The 20,118-nt window shown below is 41.9% G+C and overlaps 1 protein-coding gene across 5 annotated transcripts in view; it reads right to left on the minus strand.

The window, feature by feature from the left end:
- rabgap1l (RAB GTPase activating protein 1-like) overlaps window positions 1–20,118 on the minus strand; it is a 530,937-nt gene that overhangs the window by 418,475 nt on the left and 92,344 nt on the right. For all 5 annotated transcript variants that reach the window (XM_041207937.1, XM_041207935.1, XM_041207939.1 and 2 more), the window contains one exon: window positions 16,748–16,922. In XM_041207937.1, coding sequence (XP_041063871.1) covers window positions 16,748–16,922 — 175 coding nt within the window. The remainder of the gene's footprint in view (window positions 1–16,747; window positions 16,923–20,118) is intronic.

Genomic DNA, 20,118 nt, shown 5'->3' on the forward strand with positions numbered 1-20,118 from the left:
GATAGCCCTAGTGGGGGTGGGGTGGAGTGGGGGGAAGGTATCGAAATAGGCTAACAGGTAGAGATAAAACAATGCATGGAAATACATTTAAAAATAATGGAAAAAGGTGGGAAAAGAAACCCCACCCCAGCAGCATTCTGCAAGGATCGTTCCCTCCGGGACACCCTGGTCCACTCCTCCATCACTCCCTACACCTCAACCCCCTCCCATGGCACCTTCCCATGCAACACCTGCCCCTTTACTTCCCCCCTCCTCACCATCCAAGGGCCCAAACACTCCTTTCAAGTGAAGCAGCATTTCACTTGCACTTCCCTCAATTTAGTCTACTGCATTCGTTGCTCCCAATGTGGTTTCCTCTACATTGGAGAGACCAAACGCAGACTGGGTGACCGCTTTGCAGAACACCTTTGGTCTGTCCACAAGCATGACCCAGACCTCCCTGTTGCTTGCCATTTCAACACACCACCCTGCTCTCATGCCCACATGTCAGTCCTTGGCCTGCTGCATTGTTCCAGTGAAGCTCAACAGAAAATGGAGGAACAGCACCTCATCTTCCCACTAGGCAGTTTATAGCCTTCCGGACTGAATATTGAGTTCAACAACTTTAGATCATGAACTCTCTCCTCCATCCCCACCCCCTTTCTGATCCCCCTTTTTTCCAATAATTTATATAGATTTTTCTTTTCCCACCTATTCCCATTATTTTTAAATGTATTTCCATCCATTGTTTCATCTCTACCTTTTAGCCTATTTTGATCCCTTCCCCCCACCCCACCCAAATAGGCTATCTGTACCTTGCTCATCCTGCTTTCTACCCTTAATGTCACCTATTAGCAGATTTCTTAGCTAATATCACCACCGTCAACACCTCTTTGCCCTTTTGTCTATGACATCTTTTGGTTATCTCCACCTATCACTGGCCCTCTATCCAGCTCTACCTGTCCCACCCTCTCCCTCCCCCCACCCCCTTAAACCAACTTATATTTCACCTCTCTTCTAATTTTCCTTAGTTCTGTTGAAGAGTCATACGGACTCGATACGTTAACTGTGTTCCTCTCTGCAGTTGCTGTCAGACCTGCTAAGTTTTTCCAGGTAATTTTATTTTTGTTTTTGTTTTGGGTTTCCAGCATCCACAGTTTTTTGCTTTTATTTTGACTTTTTATAAAGTTATGGTTAGACCCCACCTGGAATTCAGTGTTTAGAACTGGGCGCCGCACCTCTGGAATTGGTCTTCGAGGAAGCACAGCACAGATTCACCAGAATGATTACAGGGCCAAAAGGGTAATATTATGAGGTCAGGCTGCAAACCTAGGCTTATGTTCTATTGAGGTATTTGGTGTTGCTGCGATGGATCGAAAGCAACTATTTTCTCTGGTGGGGCAGTCTGGAACAAGGGGGCGTAACCTTAAAATGCAATGTCAGCAGGTCAAGGCTGATATCATGCACACAGTATTGGAAATCGAGAAATCTCTCCCCCAAAAAAGCTACAGGTGCTGGGGGTCAATTGGAGCTTTGAACCCAGATCCATAGGTTTTCGTTGGGGAGGATATTAGGAGATATGGAGCCAAGCCAGCTATGTGGAGTTCAGATCAGCCATGATTTGATTGAATGGTTCAAAGACTAACTCCTGTTCCTAATGTTCCAGTGAGAACAGCACAACCCTGGTGACTGGGGAATTGTTCAATTTGGATTGTACTTTTCAGTTGAACTGCACTAACTTCCCCAGTCCGGAATGCTTGGGACCAAGTCAATCCTGGATTTCTGAATTTTTTGGATAATAGAATGGCATTAGAATGTCTAACCCAGTGTTTTGCAAACAGCGTTCCCAGAACCCAAGAGTTACCTGAGCATCCCTAAGGGGTTCCACATATAATTTTCAGGTCTCTCGCTCACCAGCGCACGATTTAGCTTTCCACATTTTCCCCAATAAGATAAGAATCACCAGTGAATGGGACAGTCTGAACACATTCGTCCTTCACTATTGCACCAACTTTCAAACTTCCCAAACTCTGCACCAAATTTCAAACTTCCTAAGCTCTGCAGCAACTGTCATGAAATCCATTGATCATTGTGTCCCTGAGTGCGATTGTAATCTCCCTGTGGCGATTGTAACTTTTAAGGTACAAGATGTTCCAATTGCTGCTACATTAGTTCCTGCCTAGTAACAAGGCTGCCATCGTTTGGGAGTGTTCTGAAAGGTCACCAGATCAGTCGGTTTCAGGAGACTCAGGAGCAGGGGGAAGAAAATCCATGCAGCCAAAGTGCTGCTGTTAGCTCTGAGGAGCTGAGAAGAGGGTTCTGGGGCAGCCCTGGCAATCGGACGGGGGCTCCGGGGCAGCCCTGGCAATCGGATGGGGGCTCCGGGGCAGCCCTGGCAATCGGACGGGGGCTCCGGGGCAGCCCTGGCAATCGGACGGGGGCTCCGGGGCAGCCCTGGCAATCGGACGGGGGCTCCGGGGCAGCCCTGGCAATCGGACGGGGGCTCCAGGGCAGCCCTGGCAATCGGACGGGGGCTCCAGGGCAGCCCTGGCAATCGGACGGGTGCTCCGGGGAAGCCCAGAGCGATCAGACCTCATTTGAAAAAAAAGAGGTGGCGAGCAGGGAGACTTCAATTTAAAAAGAGCGCGGCGAGCGGGGAGAGATCAGTTAAAAAAAAAAGCAGGTAGAACGGGGCAAGTTCATTTAAGAAAAAAGCAGGGAGAGCAGGGCCAGTTCATTTAAAAAAGAGCAGGGAGAGCGGGGTGAGTTCGTTTAAAAAAGAGCAGGGAGAGCGGGGTGAGTTCATTTAAAAAAGAGCAGGGAGAGCGGGGTGAGTTCATTTAAAAAAGAGCAGGGAGAGCAGGGCGAGTTCATTTTAAAAAGAGCAGGGAGAACAGGGTGAGTTCATTTAAAAAAGAGCAGGGAGAGCGGGTGGAGTTCATTTAAAGAGAGGGGGAGGCTTCAGTAAGACCAGCAGCAGAGTGACGTCACGAACCACAACGTGACGCAAGTGCAGGGAAAGCAGCTGATTGGTGAGTAGGATTGATGAGTATTTCTACTCTTGAAAGTAAAGGTAAGGTTTTTAGTTCGTGCTTAGGTTTCTGGTCTTTTTTTTCTCTCTTTTTCTTAAAAATAGCTTGTTAAGTATAAGATCGATACCGGTGTAAAGTAAATTAATTAAAATAAAGTGCAACAGCAGGGGTGCTAGAGCAATTAATTAATAAATTCAATAAAATAAGATAGCGATAGCAGGAAGGGAGAAGTATTGCTGCTGCAGCATGTGGGATATGCTGGACACCAAGGTGATCCAGAGCAAACACATATGTTGCAGCTCGAGGAACTCTGGATCCAAGTTAAGGAGCTGGAGTTTGAGCTGCAGACATTGCGCCACATCAGGGAGGGGGAAAGTTACCTGGACACTGTGTTCCAGGAGGCAGTCACACCCCTCAGATTAGGTAATTCTAATTTGGTCTCTGATCAGGAACAGGCAGGTGTGACTGCAGGTGAGGCAGGTATGGGGACCCAGGGGGTAGAGTTTGAGGATCCTCAGCCCCTGCAATTGTCCAACAGCTATGAGGTTCTTGCAAGCTGTGTGGATGAGAGCAGGACTGCAAGGAGGATGAGCCAACTGACCACGGCACCGTGGTACAGAGAGACGTTCAAGTGGGGGGAGGAAATGGGATTGTAGTAGTGGAGGAGAAAGTATAATTAGAGGGGGAGACACTGTTCTCTTAAGCCATGAGCGTGAGTCCTTAAGGCTGTGTTGCCTGCATGGTGCTAGGATTAAGGGCATCTCCTCAGGGCTGGAGAAGAACTTGGAGCGGGAGGAGAGGGATCCAGTAGTCGTCATCCACATTGGTAACAATGACATTGATTGGGCTAAAAAGGAGGTTCTGCTGAAAGAATTTGAACAGTTAGGAGCTAAATTAAAAAGCAGAACCTCGAAGGTAATAATCTCGGGATTACTACCTGAGCCACGGGCAAACTGGCATAGGATAAATAAAGTTAAGGAGTTAAATGCGTGGCTCAAAGATTGGTGTGGGAGGAATGGGTTTCAGTTCATGGGGCACTGGCACCAGTACTGGGGTAGAAGGGAACTGTTCCTGTGGGATGGGCCTCACTTTAATCATGCTGGGACCAGTGTCCTGGTGAATCGAATAACTAGGGCTGTGGAGGGGGCTTTAAACTAAATAGGGGACAGGGGTGGGGTGAGGGTTCTGGAGAGAGGATACGTGGGCTAACAAAGCAAAAGGATTTGGCAGCATTGCAGGGCAGCCAATTAGGTAATGATACCCAGAGTGTGACAGGAAGGGACAAACATGAAAAAACACCAGCAAATAGAGTCAAAGAGGGAAAAAAATGGTAAAAAGGCAAAATTAATGGCTCTTTACTTAAATGCACGTAGTATTTAGAACAAAATAAATGAATTAACCGCACAAATAGAGGTTAATGAGTTTGATCTTATAGCCATTACAGAGACATGGTTACAAGGAGATCAAAGCGGGGAACTAAATATTCAGGGGTTTCGAAAGGGTGACGGGGTAGCTTTGTTAGTAAGAGATGGAATTAATACGATAGCAAGAAATAATCTTGGATCGGAAGATGTGGAATCCATATGGGTGAAAGTAAAAAATAAGGGGAAGAGCCACTGGTGGGAGTAGTCTATAGGTCCCCGAACTGTAGCTCTGCTGTAGGATACAGAATAAATCAGGAGATAACGAGGGCATGTAAAAAAGACCTACCATTAATCATGGGAGACTTTAGTCTTCATGGAGATTGGGAAAATCAAATTGGCAGAGGTAGCCATGAGCAAGAATCCATAGAAAGTGTATTCGAGACAGTTTCCTAGAACAACATGTTGTGAATCCAACCAGGGGTTAGACTATTTTGTATCTGGTAATGTGTAATGAGTCAGGTTTAATAAACAATCTCAGAGTAAAAGATCTCCTAGGAAACAGTGACCATGACCTGGTAGAATTTAGTATTCAGTTTGAGGGTAAGAAACTTGAGTCAGAAACAATTGTACTAAACTTAAATAAGGATAATTATGAAGGAATGAGGGCAGAATTGGCTGGAGTGGACTGGGAAAGGAGTTTAGCAGAAAGGACGGTTGATGAACAATGGCAGATGTTTAAGAAAATAGTTCATGACTCACAACAAAGAAATATCCCAGTGAGGAAGGATTGTAGGAAGGGGATAAATTAACCATGGTTAAGCAAGGAAGTTAAGGATAGTATCAAATTGAAGGAAAAAACATACAACGTGGCAAAGATTAGTGGTAAACCAGAGGATTAGGAAACTTTTAAAAACTAACAAAAGATGACAAAAAATAAAGAGTGAGAAAATAAACTTTGAGGGTAAGCTAGCAAGTAATATAAAAACAGGCAGTAAGAGTTTCTTTAAATATATAAAAAGGAAGAGAGAGGCCAAAGTGAACATAGGCCCCTTAGAGAATGAGACTCGGGAAATAATGGGAAGGAAATGGTAGAGGAGTTGAATAAATACTTTGCATCACGGTAGAAGAAACTAATAGCATTCTAAAAATACGAAATAATCAAGGGGCAAAAGGGGTGGAGGAAATAAATACAATAACTATCACTAGAGAAAAAGTATTAGGGAAAAGTACTAATGGGGCTAAAGGCTGATAAGTCCCCTGGACCTGATAGGTTGCATCCTAGGATATTAAAGGAAGTAGCTACAGAGATAGTGGATGCACTGGTAGTAATCTCCCGAGAATTCTTAGATTCTGGTACAGTGCCAGAGGATTGGGAAACTGAAAATGTACATCCTTATCCAAAAAGAGGAGATGACAAAAAACAGGCTACTATAAGCCATTTAGTTTAACATCCATCATTGGGAAAATGTTAGAGTCTGTTATAAAGGATGTAATAGCAGAGCACTTGGGAATGCATAATAAAATCAAGCAAAGTCAGCATGGCTTCATGAAGGGGAAATCATGCCTGAGGAGGAGGTAACAAGCATGATAGATAAAGGGGAACCAGTAGATGTAATATATTTGGATTTCCAGAAAGCATTCAATAAGGTACCGCACATAAGGCTACTTAATATGGTAAGAGCCCATGGTGTTGGGGGTAGTACATTAGCATCAATAGATGATTAGCTAACTAATTAGAAGGCAGAGAGTTGGGATAAGGAGGGCATTTTCAGGATAGCAACCTGTAACTAGTGGAGTGTCCCACAGAGATCAGTGTTGGGGCCACAATTATTTACAATATATATTAATGACTTGGATGAGGGAAGTGAATGTACTATTGCCAAGTTTGCAGATGACACAAAAATAGGTGGGAGGGCACGTGGTGAGGATGACACAACGAGTTTAGAGAGGGATATAGACAGGTTAAGTGAGTGGGTAAAAATGTGGCAGATGGAATATAATGTGGGAAAATATGAGAGTTATGCACTTTGGCAGGAAGAATTGAGGGGCTGAATATTATTTAAATGGAGAAGCACTGCAGAAAGCGGCAGCACAGAGGGATTTGGGGGTCCTCGTGCATGGATTAAAAAAAGCTAGCATATAAGTTCATCAGGCAATAGAGAAGGCAATGGAATGTTGGCTTTTATTTCAAAGGGAATGGAGTATAAAAATAGGGAAGTCTCGCCAAAACAATACAAGGCACTAGTTAGACCACACCTGGAATACTAGAAACAGTTTTGGTCCCTTTATCTAAGGAATGATATACAGACATCAAAGGCAGTCCAGAGAATGTTCACTAGGTTGATCCCAGGAATGCAGGGATTTTCTTATGCAGAGAGGTTGAGTCGATTGGGCCTGTACACATTGGAGTTGAGAAGAACGAGAGACGACCTTATGGAAACATGTAAGATTCTTAGGGGGCTTGATGGGATAGATGCTGAGAAGTTGTTTCCCCCTGTGGGAGAGTCTAGGACCAGAGGACATAATCTCAGATTAAGGGGTCGCCCATTTAAAGCACAGATGAGGAGGAATTTCTTCTCTCAGAGGGTAGTGAGTCTGTGGAATTCTTTACCGCAGAGGGCTGCAGGGGCTGGGCTGTTAAATATATTCAAGGCTAAGGTAGACAGATTTTTAATCAGTAAGGGAATCTAGAGTTGTGGAGAAAAGGCAGGAAAGTGGAGTTGAGGATTATCAGATCAGCCATGATCTCATTGAATTGCGGAGCAGACTTGACGCGTCAAATGGCCTACTTCTGCTCCTAAGTCTTATGGTGTTATGATAATCGAAGGGGGTTCAGGGGAAGCCCTGGTAATCAAAGGAGGCTCATGGGAAGCCCTGGTAATCGAAGAGAGCTAACTGGAAGGGACTCATGGGAAGCCCTGGTAATCAAAGGTATCGGAGAAGCTCTGTTAATTGAAGAGGATTTAGGAGAAGTCCGGGGGGTCATATATAGCTGGATACAGCCAGAAGACAGGAGTTCAGAGGAACTTAGTTGTGGTGCCAGCTGTGAAGCTAGCTATATAGCAAAGAGCTGAAATTATGCCAGTAAGTAGAGGCTTAAGCACAGACCCCAAGGAGGAATCCAGGGAGAAGGAATCTCAGAACCTAAGATTGAAACCCTGTGCTGTGGGCCATTGTTAAAGCTAAGAAAGTAGGAGTGACGTTTGGAGAGAATTCCAAAGAGAGATCTTCAAAGGTGGAAATTGGAAAGCCTCATGAGAAAGATGAAGTTTCAGTGAAATTGGTTGACTCACAGTGGGACTAATGTCTGGGTGATTCACTCAGAAATCCATGGAATCTGGTTTTGGTTGCATTTTCTCTGTAGAGTGGTGTGCCCAACCAGTTTCTGTTAATTCACATGTACCATATACTTACCTTGAATGTTAGATTATAAGTTACATATCAGAAACTGCTTTACCTTTCTGAGCTTCTATTGTAAAGTTTGTTTTTGTTTATTCAAAGCCCGTGGGCTCTCGTGGCTTTATTCCAAAAGCAGGGGCTTTAAATCTCAACCTTTATCTACTATAAACAAAACATTGTTGGTCCCTAACCGTATCTCTCTCCACATCTTGGGATCTGGCCAACAATTGTAACTCAACTTTCAAACTTCCCAAACACAGCACCAGTTTTTAAACTTCCCAAAATCACCACACCAACTTTCCAGCTCCAGCTCAGCCAAGTCTCAGTGACGTATCTGCAACTTCCATCGAGTCCATTAAAGGGAGCTGCTGTCAGCCGAGACAAGATCCCATTAAAGGCACTAGCACAACAAACAAAACCCAAAACTTACAGGGATCAAAATGCATTTAATGAAAAATAATTTTTTTGCATTTCCATTCATTTGCTCAGTGGTCTTATACTTTGTTTTCACCTGTGCTTTATATAGTGGGAGGCGAGAAGGAAGAGGATTGAGTTCCATAGGATTTCAAGATGTATTAGTGAGTTCTTTAACCAAAACAAAGGTTGAAAACAACTGGCCTAACCACAAGTATGAGCAGAAAGTACCATAGATCTAAATAGTTACCTGAAGCATAAAGCATTGATAAAACATTATAAAGCAATCATAAAAATTGTTTTACTTATCCAAATACTGTAGCTTCCATGTTTCTATTCCCAGAATACTGCACTAAAATGATGCCATGAGTTGCCTGCGACTGCTCAAAACATTTCCGGACATCTGGTATTTCTGAACAACAGCTTTCTGGATGGAAGAGGTTGCAGTGTATCATTTTGTCACAAGCCCGAGCTATTCTACACACCCTCCAGTAGTGGTTGTGAAGGCCATTAGAAAGACAATTTATACAGACCATGCCTATGTCTTCCTGAAACCTCTCTCTAGGCATGTAAAGTCAGGTTACTAGAAGGTTATTAGCTACGGAGTAAATGACCACATAGACAAATATGAACTGGTCAGAGAAAGCATGCATTTGTAAAGAGTAGATCATGTCTAACAAAGTTAATTGAATATTTTGAGAAGTCACTAATGTGGTAGATAAGTGAGTATCAAGGATCTTATTTACATGAACTTTCAGAAGGTATTGTACAAGGTTCCACAGAAGGGACCATTAGCAAAAATTAGAGCACATGGAATTGGAGACAACCTTTTGGATGGAAAAGGAATTGGTTAAGAGATAGGAGATAATATGAACAATGGTTATTTAATCAAACCGACAGACTATTGCAGAAACCTGGTCTCAGGCTTTTGCAATATTTAATGGCTTGGATGAAAGAATAGAGAGCTGCATATCTAAGTTTGTAGTGCCGATGAGTACAGGAAGTATTTCTGTAAAGGGGCAATGATAGATTAAGTGAGTGGACAAAACTGCTGATGAAGTTCAATTTGGGACAGTGAGAGCTGCTAAACTTGCTTTTACCAGGTGATGGGCGATTTCATAATCTAATGTAGTGGTGTTGGAGAGGATACAGTACTCCAGATGTGGTCTGACTCGAACTTTATATAAGTGAAGTATAATTTCCACCCCTAGGCATTCCAACCCTCCTGAGATAAATGCCAGCATTCTATTAACCATTTCCTTTTGTACCTTCGCTGCTTAAGATCTACGTACAACATCAAATGGCAGGATAAAATTCCTAACACTGAAGCTCTTGTAAGGTGCCGTCTACCTAGTATCAAGGGCATGCTCATCAGAATCAGTTTCACTCAGTCAACCATGTGGTTTGCATGGAATATTCCTACATACCAAAGACAATATTCTACAACCAGCTGAGTATGGAAACCCACACCATAGGACGTCTCAAACTCCAGTACAAAGACATTCTGAAAGCCAAACTCAGAGCCTGTAAATTGGTCATCCCTATATGGAAAAACCAGCCCTGGACAGATCCAAATGCTATCAAGCAATCTCAACATTCAAGTAAAATAGAGTCAGATCCATAAAGGACAAGGACAAGCGAGCATGCCGCAAAGCCAGTGCCTTTAAGGAGACTGGAGAATCCATCAAACAGAATGCATCTAAATAAAGCATCGAAGAAAAGTTTAAGGGGTGAGTGTGTTGCATTTTGCAGGTACCATGATTACAAGATCAAGTGGCACAGTGCCGAGAATTGCATTTACTTAGTGTGGGCTAAGTTTGCTTCTGGGGGGTTGGTGGGGCAGGGAAGAACCCCCACATTCTTGAACTTTGCAACAACTGAAAGTATTTCTGCGAAATGTTAAACAGAAAGGAGTGATCAAAATTAAAGTGGTATCCCAATTAATTAATAACAAACTCAGGATAAACTGATGGGTCTGCCATCCTTGATTTAGGTTAAGCTGACCATTCTCTACCCAATGAAATGAAAACAGCTAGATCCAGTAACCATGTATAACGTTTTTGAAGTAAACATGCTGCAAGGCTGGTCAATAATACAACAAGACAACCTACTAGACATCTCGACTTTGGGAGACTCAGGATTGAGTTCCAACGAAAGCAATTGGCTGAGATATAGGTCCAAATTGTCAGACAAGGATGGCAGAGCTTTGCTGCCATTTGCAACTTAACTACATGTAAGTGGATCTTCATCACTTACTGGAATGAAATTTAAGTGCTGTCATCACCTTTGGTGTAGAAAACAACTTATGACTCAAACCATCACCTCCAGAAAGCATGCACCTGTGCTTGAACAAGCAACCTCATCCAGCACAGTAATGGCAAGTAGCACAATAGGAATGTGAATATCACAGGCAATGCCAGCATTTATTGCCCATCCCTAATTGCCCTTGAGAAGGTGGTGGTGAGCCACCTTCTTGAACCACTGCAGTCCATGTGGTGTAGGTGCACCAATAGTGCTGTTCACAGGGAGAGGGCAGGATGAGTTTCAGGATTTTAACCCATTGACAGTGAATGAACAGGAATATAGTTACAGGGTAAAAGCAAAATACTGCAGATGCTGGAAATCTAAAACAAAATCAAAAATACCTGGAAAACCTCAGCAGGTCTGACAGCATCTGCGGAGAGGAATACAGTTAATGTTTCAAGTCTGAATGACTCTTCGTCAGAACTAAGGAAAAATTGAAAAGATGTGAAATATAAGCTGGTTTAAGAGAGGTGGGACAGGTAGAGCTGGATAGAGGGCCAGTGATAGTTGGAGATTACCAAAAGATGTCATAGACAAAAGGACAAAGAGGTGTTGACGGTGGTAATATTAGCTAAGAAATGTGCTAATGGGGACATTAAGGGTGGAAAGCAGGACCAGCAAGGGACAGATAGCCCTAGTGGGGGGTGGGAATCGAAATAGGCTAAAACACCTTGGGTCTGTCCGCAAGCATGACCCAGACCTCCCTGTCGCTTGCCATTTCAACATACCACCCTGCTCTCATGCCCACATGTCTGCCTTGGCCTGCTGCAATGTTCCAGTGAAGCTCAACACAAATTGGAGGAACAGCAACTCATCTTCCGACTAGGTATTTTACAGCCTTCCGGACTGAATATTGAGTTCAACAACTTTAGATCATGAACTCTCTCCTCCTTCCCCACGCTCTTTCTGATCCCCCTTTTTCCAATAAGTTATATATATTTTTCTTTTCCCATCTATTTTCATTATTTTTAAATATATTTCCATCCATTGTTTCATCCCTACCCTTCAGCCTATTTCGATTCCCCCCACCCCATCCCCACTAGGGCTATCTGTACCTTGCGGGTCCTGCTTTCCACCCTTAATGTCCCCATTAGCATATTTCTTAGCTAAAATCACCACCGTCAACACCTCTTTGTCCTTTTGTCTATGACATCTTTTGGCAACCTCCACCTATCACTGACCCTCTATCCAGCTCTACCTGTCCCACCCCCTTTTAAACCAGTTTATATTTCACTTCTTTTCTATTTTTGCTTAATTCTGATGAAGAGTCATTCGGACTCGAAACGTTAACTATATTCCTCTCCGCAGATGCTGTCAGACCTGAGTTTTTCCACGTATTTTTGTTTTTGTTGAATATAGTTACAAGTCAGGATAATGAGTGACTTGGATGGAAACTCACAGGTGATACTGTTCCCAATTGACTGCTGCCCTCGTCCTTCTAGATGTAGAGGTCGTGGGTTTGGAAGGTGGTGGCGAAGGAGCCTTGACAAGTTGCTTCAATGCATCTTATAGATGGTATACACTGCTGCTACTGTGCAACAATGGTGGAAGAAATTAATGTTTAAGGTATTAGATGGGGTGCCAATCAAGCAAACTGCTTTGTCCTAGTTCGAATCAGGCTTCTTGAGCGTCGATGGAACTGCACTCACCCAGGTAAGTGGAGACTATTCCATCACATTCCTGACCTGTGCCTTGTAGATGGTGGACAGGCTTTGGAGAGTCAGGAGGTGATTTACTCGCTGCAGAATTCCCAGCCTCTGACTTGCTCTTGTAGCCACAATATATATATATATATATGGCTGGTCCAGTTCAGTTTCTGATCAATGGCGATACTAATGCCATTGAACATCAAGGGGAAATGGTTAAAACTTGTATGGCAAGAGCGATACTTGTTTAAGATCAATACAGGTATAATAATTTGTACACGTTGTAGAATACTTGGGCATTAAGGTGGTTAAAATGTTAAACCTACATGCTGGTAGGGGTACACGTAGCTGGTATATCTGGAAAGGATTACACAATAAGTGAAGTTTAGGAAACTCTGCTCTGCAATATAAACTGAGGAGCTGGAAGTCTTAACAGTACCTCCACTGCAGGTGGGTGTGATTCTAACACAATATGTTTACATAGGTAATTTCCATTACTATGGATATAAAAATTTAAGGAAAACTTGACACAAGTTTTTCTTCAATTTGTTCATGGAATGAGAGTGTCGCTGATAAAGGCCAGTATTTACTGCCCATCCTCAATTGCTCGAGATGGTGATGGTGAGAAAAACGTGAAAGAAGTAAGCTTTTATAGGCAGCAAATGGATGCAGACATGTTTAATATATTTGTCACCAAGGACAGTGACTAGTGGCTAGTGGGGAGGATCGTTTACCTGTCTATCCCCTGAACAACTGTCAACTCCACACATTTTTCTCACTCAAATCAGGTCATCTTCATCCACCCATGATGTTTGGCACAACGAAGCTTCAGGTGAAGATCAGGTAGAGAAAATGGCTGACTGCACTTAACTTTGCAACACCACCACTATTCCAGTCTGATTTTCTAGAAAGTGAATGGGCTGCCTGGATTTACAGTGCCATTTTATGAAGTAGCCATTAGTTTGGCACACTGCTGATGAGCCCTCCCAATCTATCCCACGAAGAAACTTTTATTAAAGATAAGGGTAATATTCATAGTAAGCAGCCAGAATTTCAACACTCTTATTTTACAACACAGGAGTTGATTGATATTGTTGAACCTGGCCACTTCAGTGATTTCTGAACATGGACCGTTAAACTCCTGACAGCCAGTTGAAGTGGGGGCTGGGGGGGGGGGGGGGGCGCAGAAGCAAATCTTTACCCAGTTTTCAATTTATTCAGAGTGAAACATTACAAGTGTATAGCTCCTAACTCTAATCCCACCCCAGTGTCAATATGTTTCTTTATATGTGCTTAAGTAATCATCCAATCAGTATTCTTTACCTTAACAAGGCTTAATTCTAATTTATACAATTAGCTTTGAACAAATCTCTGCTCATCCACAGATTCTAGTTTGTCACCATTTCGAAAATAATCATTAATCTTTATTGGATCCAAAGCAGATGACCACACACTTTCCTTACATTAAACATCATTTGGCACAACTCTCTTAATTTAACTGTGTCCAACTGCAACTTCCTGTACCGAGCTGCACTACTTACTCTGCCTCCCATCCCTAGCATCATCTACAATCTTTGAAAGACATTAATCAACATAATGAAAAGTTGAAGCCCGAGGTACCCCAAGGGGAAACCACTTGTCTGATCTGAGTATATCCCTATTGTCTCCTACCTTCTGACCAATTTCTAACCCATGTCACAAGTTTGCTTCAAATTCAGTGGACTTTCATTTTTGCTCATATTTTCTCACGAACCTTCTCAAATGCCTTTTCGAGGTCCAAATACACAACATCTATGGGCATTATAATATCCAACATTATAGCGACCTCCTCAAAAAATATTTCATCTAAGTTGGCCACAAATCCCTAACTCTGCATGAACAGCACAAATTTTTCTAAAGAACTCAAATCACACTCTTTTTCCTGACAAATTCTAATAATTTACCCACAACTAACAATTAGACTGACAGCTGTGTAGTTAGAGGTTTCTCTTTCTCATCCTTCTTAAACACTGGGGAGACACTTGCAATATTCTGATCCAATGGTTTAATTCCTGAAAGAGAGTTTTGGTAGAATACAAACACACCAATAATTTTCTCAACTAGTTTTCACACCCTGAGGAATAAACCCCCAGATCCTGGAGATTTGTCTATCTTCAGTCTCATTTGCTCAGTGGCATTTTTCATTTATATTAAAACACAATAAGTTCCACTCCTTGACTTATGTTTAGATTCCCTTGTACCACTGATATTATGTTCTCTTCCTTCAATGTGAATAGATGCAAAGCACCCATTTAACATGTCTGTTATTTCCTTACAGTCGATTACAGCCTCTATCTTTAATGGGCCCACATTTCCCTTTGCTACTTGTTCTCTTATATTTAAAAAAACTAGCCATTTGGAAGTACAGAATTTGTGTATTGCTGAAAAAAGAGACATGTCTAAGCTTTTTGTCTTGCACTCATCAGGACACCTGGCAAGAATACCAATATAAGGGCAAAATATAAATTGTTGTTTTCTCCTTATATTGATATCCTTGTAAGATGTCCTGATGAATGAGTGCAAGGCAAAAACCTTGGATATGTCTCTTTTTCAGCAGTAAAACTATTATTGTTAGATATCACTTGCAAGTTGTTTTTATATTCCTCTTTGCAGCTCTTAACACTTTGTATTCTTTAGTTCTTTTTTAATATCTCTCTCTGTCTTCTGGTTTTCCACTAAAATAAAAGCAAAATTCTGCAAATGCTAGAATTGTGAAATAAAACACTAAGTGCTGAAAAAACTCAGCAGGTCTGGCAGCATCTTTGGAGAGAGAAAAACAGAGTTAACGTTTCGAGTCAAATTACTCTCTTCCTCAGAACCCCGAAGAAATTCCAAAGTCATCTGGCTTGAAATGTCAGCTCTCTCCACAGATGCTGAGTTTTTCCAGCACTTTTTATTTCTGCTTTTCCAGTGTTCTTTTGCATTTCTGTAGGCAAGAGCAAATGCTTAGCTTGCTGAACAAATCCCACTGGCCTTGAGTCCTTCTAAAAATACATTTAAGATGTCAACTACACAAGCTCAATTCCAAACATTTTAAAATAAACCATCCTGTTCTCTCAAACATGGTCTTCCAGCATTTGAGAAGTATCCACTACACCTTTCTGAATGGACACAGGTCTTCACATTCCTCAAAATTATGTCAAATTTAAAGGCATAAAATAACCACAACTGTTGCTCAAAGCTGATAACAAAATCAACAGGTTTCAAGTTAACTACAGATGAAGTTCACTGCTAAAAGATTCATGTTCAAAAGGCTTACCATCAGACCAAAGTGATGTCAATAGAAAAACAACAAATTCAAAATCACAAAACTTTTCAAAATAGCAAAGCTGAAGAGTAGCAGGGAAAAAAAGAGAATATTTCCCTGTGGGAGATCGAAGGCAAGGCATGGCTAGTATATATGAGCAAGGAACTGGAAGTAGTTGAAAGGATGTGGTATTTATAGAGATGCGGCAACAAGGGAGTGTAACAAATGAGGTTTCTCAGTCACAATTCTAATCACTGGTCTATATATTTTAATAAATATCCAGAGACGGGAAACGGGTAGTCACTTTAAACGTTGGTTACTACAAGAATTCCCCAAGGACCGTAGAAATTACAATCCACGGTTAATACGTCTGCAGGTTACTGTAATTAAATAAATGGTTACTTTAGCATCCTAATGCTTGTTAACTGTGAAGCCTTGCTCTGTCCAAACAGCTTCTCCGATATTCATCTGTACACGTTCTTAAATCTCAGCCTCAGGAACTAGCAGCTTGACTACTTGACACCCCAGTTGAGCAAACACAGATTAGCCAAGTGGTCAGTCAAAAATCTTAGTGCGAGGGACAGCTTTTATTGTTTTGACAAACACTGCTTTGATTCCCTTTTGTTCAAGAAGGGAAGATTTGCACCAGTCGTTGCCTGATGCAGGTTCAATTCTGATGAATGGTCCATGCACCTGAACCGTCATAACCAGTATTTTCTCTTCGCCTTATTTACAGCATCGGTTTGCTCCCTATTCTTCCATCCTCCTGCGTATATTGAAAAGTGGGGCGAGGAAGGTAGGGGCTCGGGTGGATCAGGAAGACATGCGTCAAATCAACAAAAAGTTCTTGTCGAGGGACCTTATCAGGTTAATTATACTGAAATCTTTATCATGGGCTATATCCAATATTTCCAACATGTGGGGAAGAACAATCAAATTCTATATAATACTGCAATCCTGTTGTCATCTTTCCTTCTTATCAACTTGGTGTTAATAGATCTGTTTAGTAGTTAATAGCCTAATCCATAGTCTGACAGAGAATTTATTCAGGTGTACTGACCTACATAACACTCTGAATTAATTCACTGTATGTGACTGTGCTTTGTCACCACTCAGAGAAGTGACAGGGAGCTAAATAAATTCAAGCCTCTATTCCTTTAATTGTTGTTAAATTATTTTTGCACAAAAAGGTCTGGCAGATTTAGGTAAAAGAAAACAATTTATGGTTTCTACTTTTGATACTGCATTTGAACAAGTATTAGCATGCTTATTTTGAAAGCTAAAATAATTTTAGCACTCGCAGGATTAAAATATAGTACTTACAGCTTCTTTGATCTCACAGCAGAACACATGAAGCTGGAACTCATCTGTACTGCAGTAACTTTCGGTAAATGCAAAGCAATTACTCTCCGAAGTCCCATCAACACCTCGGACGCAGAACAACACCGTATATATTGGAAACGCAGCTATCTCTGTGGTCGTAGCCTGGTCTATTATCCTGAAGAGGGGAACAAAAGACAGGAATGCAGAACTCAGTTTGAAGACAGTGAAAACAGCAATTCATAAGACCTTTTTTTTATGCAGAACAAATTTAAAGTGTGAAGATTTCACACTCGAGATTAATTAGCCCTGATTGAGGAAGATCGACTTTGCTACTTTACAGAAAGAATAATTTATCCTTGTGATCTACAAACATTCAAACTCTCCCCAATTAAACGCCATACTCTGTAGAATCACAGAATCTTACAGCATGGGAGAAGACCAGGCAGCCCAACATGCCTGTGCCAGTTCTTTGAAAGAGCTATCAAATTAGTCCCACTCCCCATCTCTTTCCTCAGAGCCCTTAAATTTATCCTTTCCAGTACATACCCAATTCCTATCTGACAAGTTAATCTGACCGTTAAAAAAAAACTTCTTCTAAATAGAGGATGGAGTACAAAAGCTTTTGGGCATCACACTTTAGGAAGGATGGAGAGACATTAGAAAAGACTAACTCAAACAATATCAGGGATGAGAGATTTCAGTTGCATAGAGACCAGAGTAGCTTGGGTTGTTCATTACAGAGATTTAATCGGGGTTCAAAATGATGAAAGGTTTCATATATACAAATAAGGAGAAATTGTTTCCGGTCGCTAGATTGCAGCTGGGCCAAAATCCTGAAACCCTCTCCCTAACAGAACTGTGGATGCAGCATTTCACACAGGCTGTTCACCACCACATACCTTCACAAGGGCAATTAGGAATGGGCATAAAACGCTGGCCTTGTCAGCAGTGCTCACATATCATGAATGAATAAGAAAAGCAACCAGAGGACACAGATAAAAGATCATTGGCAAAAGAATCAGAGGGGTGATGAGAATTTATTTTACACAGCAAGTTACCATGATCTGGAATGCACTGTCTGAAGGATTTTTGAGTTTTTTTTTAAACGACAACCTGTAGTTTCACTGTCGCTATTACTCTTATAAAAGCAGGATACTGTAGATGCTGGAAATCTGAAATAAAAACAAAGTGCTTGAAAATCTTAGCAGCTCTCTCTCCACAGAGGCTGCCAGGCCTGCTGAGTTTTTACAACACTCTGTTTGTACTGATAATAGCTGGTACCAGCTGCTTTATTACAGGCTTAATTTAATTAATTTAATTAAAATTCCCCTTGGCCATGATGTGATTTGAACTCATGTCACTAGCTTACTAGTCCAGTAACATAACCACTATGATACCATAATGCATGAGTCACAAGCAAATTCAATATAATTTCCAAAAGTGAACTGGGTACATAAAGAGAACAGGAATGAAAAGCTAGAATCGGTAATGGTGACCACAAAGTTATTGGAGTGTCACAAAAACCCAACCGGTTCACTACTGTCATTTAGGGAAGGAAATCTGTCCTCCTTATCTGATCTGGCATATTTTTGCCTCTGGGCCCATAACTAAATGGTTGACATAAGAAACAGGAGTAGGCCATTCAGCCCCTCAGGCCTGCTGTACCACTCAATAAGATCAGGTCTGATCTGACTGTGGCCTTAACTCCACTTTCCTGCCTGTTCTCCACAACCCACAACTCCCTTGTAGATAAAAAAAAATCTGTAACTCAGCCATGAAGATATTCAAAGCCCCAGCCTCCACTGCTCTCTGTGGAAGAGAATTCCACAGACAAATGACCCTCTGAGAGAAGAAATTCCTCCTCTCCTCTGCCTTATATGGGAGATCCCTTAATTTGAAATTGTGCCCCCTAGTTCTGGGTTCCCTCCTAGGATGAAACAAATTCTCAGCATCTGCCCTGTCAAGCACCGCCTCCCAAGAATTTATAGTTTCAGTGAGATCACCTCTCTTTCTTCCATACCCCAATGAGTATAGGCCCAACCTGTTCAACCTTTTCTCATAAGGCAACCTCTTCATCCTATAACTCAGTTGAGTAAACCCTCTCTGAAATGCCTCCAATGTAAGTATCTCTGTCCTTAAGTAAGCTGACCAAAACTGCACACAGCACTCTAGATGAGGTCTCACCAATGCCCTGCACAGCTGTAGCAAGAATTTGCTGCTTCCATACTTCATCCCCCTTATAATAAATGGCCAACATACCATTTGCTTTCTGTTACTATCCAGTTAGGAACCATTAACAGAGAAGTTCAAACACCTATTTTTAATCAACTGAACTACGCCACAAAATTCAAACTACTTTTAACCAACTGAACTACGACACAAAATTTAAGCCTCACCCATATTCCATGAATGATGAAGTTAGTTTTTGCTCTGCTTACAGAGCAGGCCTAGCTGACTATCATTTACTTTAGCTGTCTCTTGGTGAGCTGCAAATAACACTCAGCAAACATCCAGATAAACTGAAATAAGAAAACGCCCCTAAGCTTCATCGATCTTCATGACGACATAGCCTGCTGTGGGATGTCCTCAAACAGACCTTTAAGTTAAGTATTTTACATTTAAAATTCCTTCACTGATCTGATGAAAGAAATGGATTTTACAATCCCTCAGGTCTTACAAAATGCATTTAAACTAATTTAGCTCTAACTCCCAAAACAAAAACTTCTCTCTGGGCTGCCTTTACTCGAACGGTGGTATACAGACGGGAGGGAGTGGGGTAGGAAAGTGACCCTGGAAGTCCTCAACATTGACTCCAGACCCCATGAAGTCTCATGACATCAGGTCAAACATGGACAAGGAAAACTCCAGGTTACCATCTACTGGCCTCCTAGGGATGATTCCTCCATGTAGAGCACTATTTGGAAGAAGCACTGAGAATAGCAAAGGCACAGAATGTACTCTGAGTGAGGTCCTCAATTTCTATCAACAAGAGTGGCTCAGTAGTATGATCACGGATAGACTGAAGGACATCACTTTTACACCAGGCATGCTGCAAATTGTAGGAGAACCAACATGAGGTCGAGACTTACTTCACTTTGGCCTCACCAATTTACTTGGCATGGATGCATCAACCCACAAAGTATCGGTTGGGGTGACCACCAGGCACTCCTTGTGAAGATCAAGTCTCAATGAGGACGCCCACCATCGTATTAGGTGGCACTACCACTGTGCTAAATGAGGTAGATTCAGCAGCTCAAAACTGGGCATCTGTGGGATGCTATGAGTACCAGCAGAAACAGAATTATATTCCATATAACCTGTAACCTCATGGCCCAGCATAGTCCTCAGATACATTACCATCAAACCAGGTG

The sequence above is a fragment of the Carcharodon carcharias genome, chromosome 16, assembly GCF_017639515.1.
Source record: "Carcharodon carcharias isolate sCarCar2 chromosome 16, sCarCar2.pri, whole genome shotgun sequence".
In the NCBI taxonomy this organism is placed as follows: Eukaryota; Metazoa; Chordata; class Chondrichthyes; order Lamniformes; family Lamnidae; genus Carcharodon; species Carcharodon carcharias.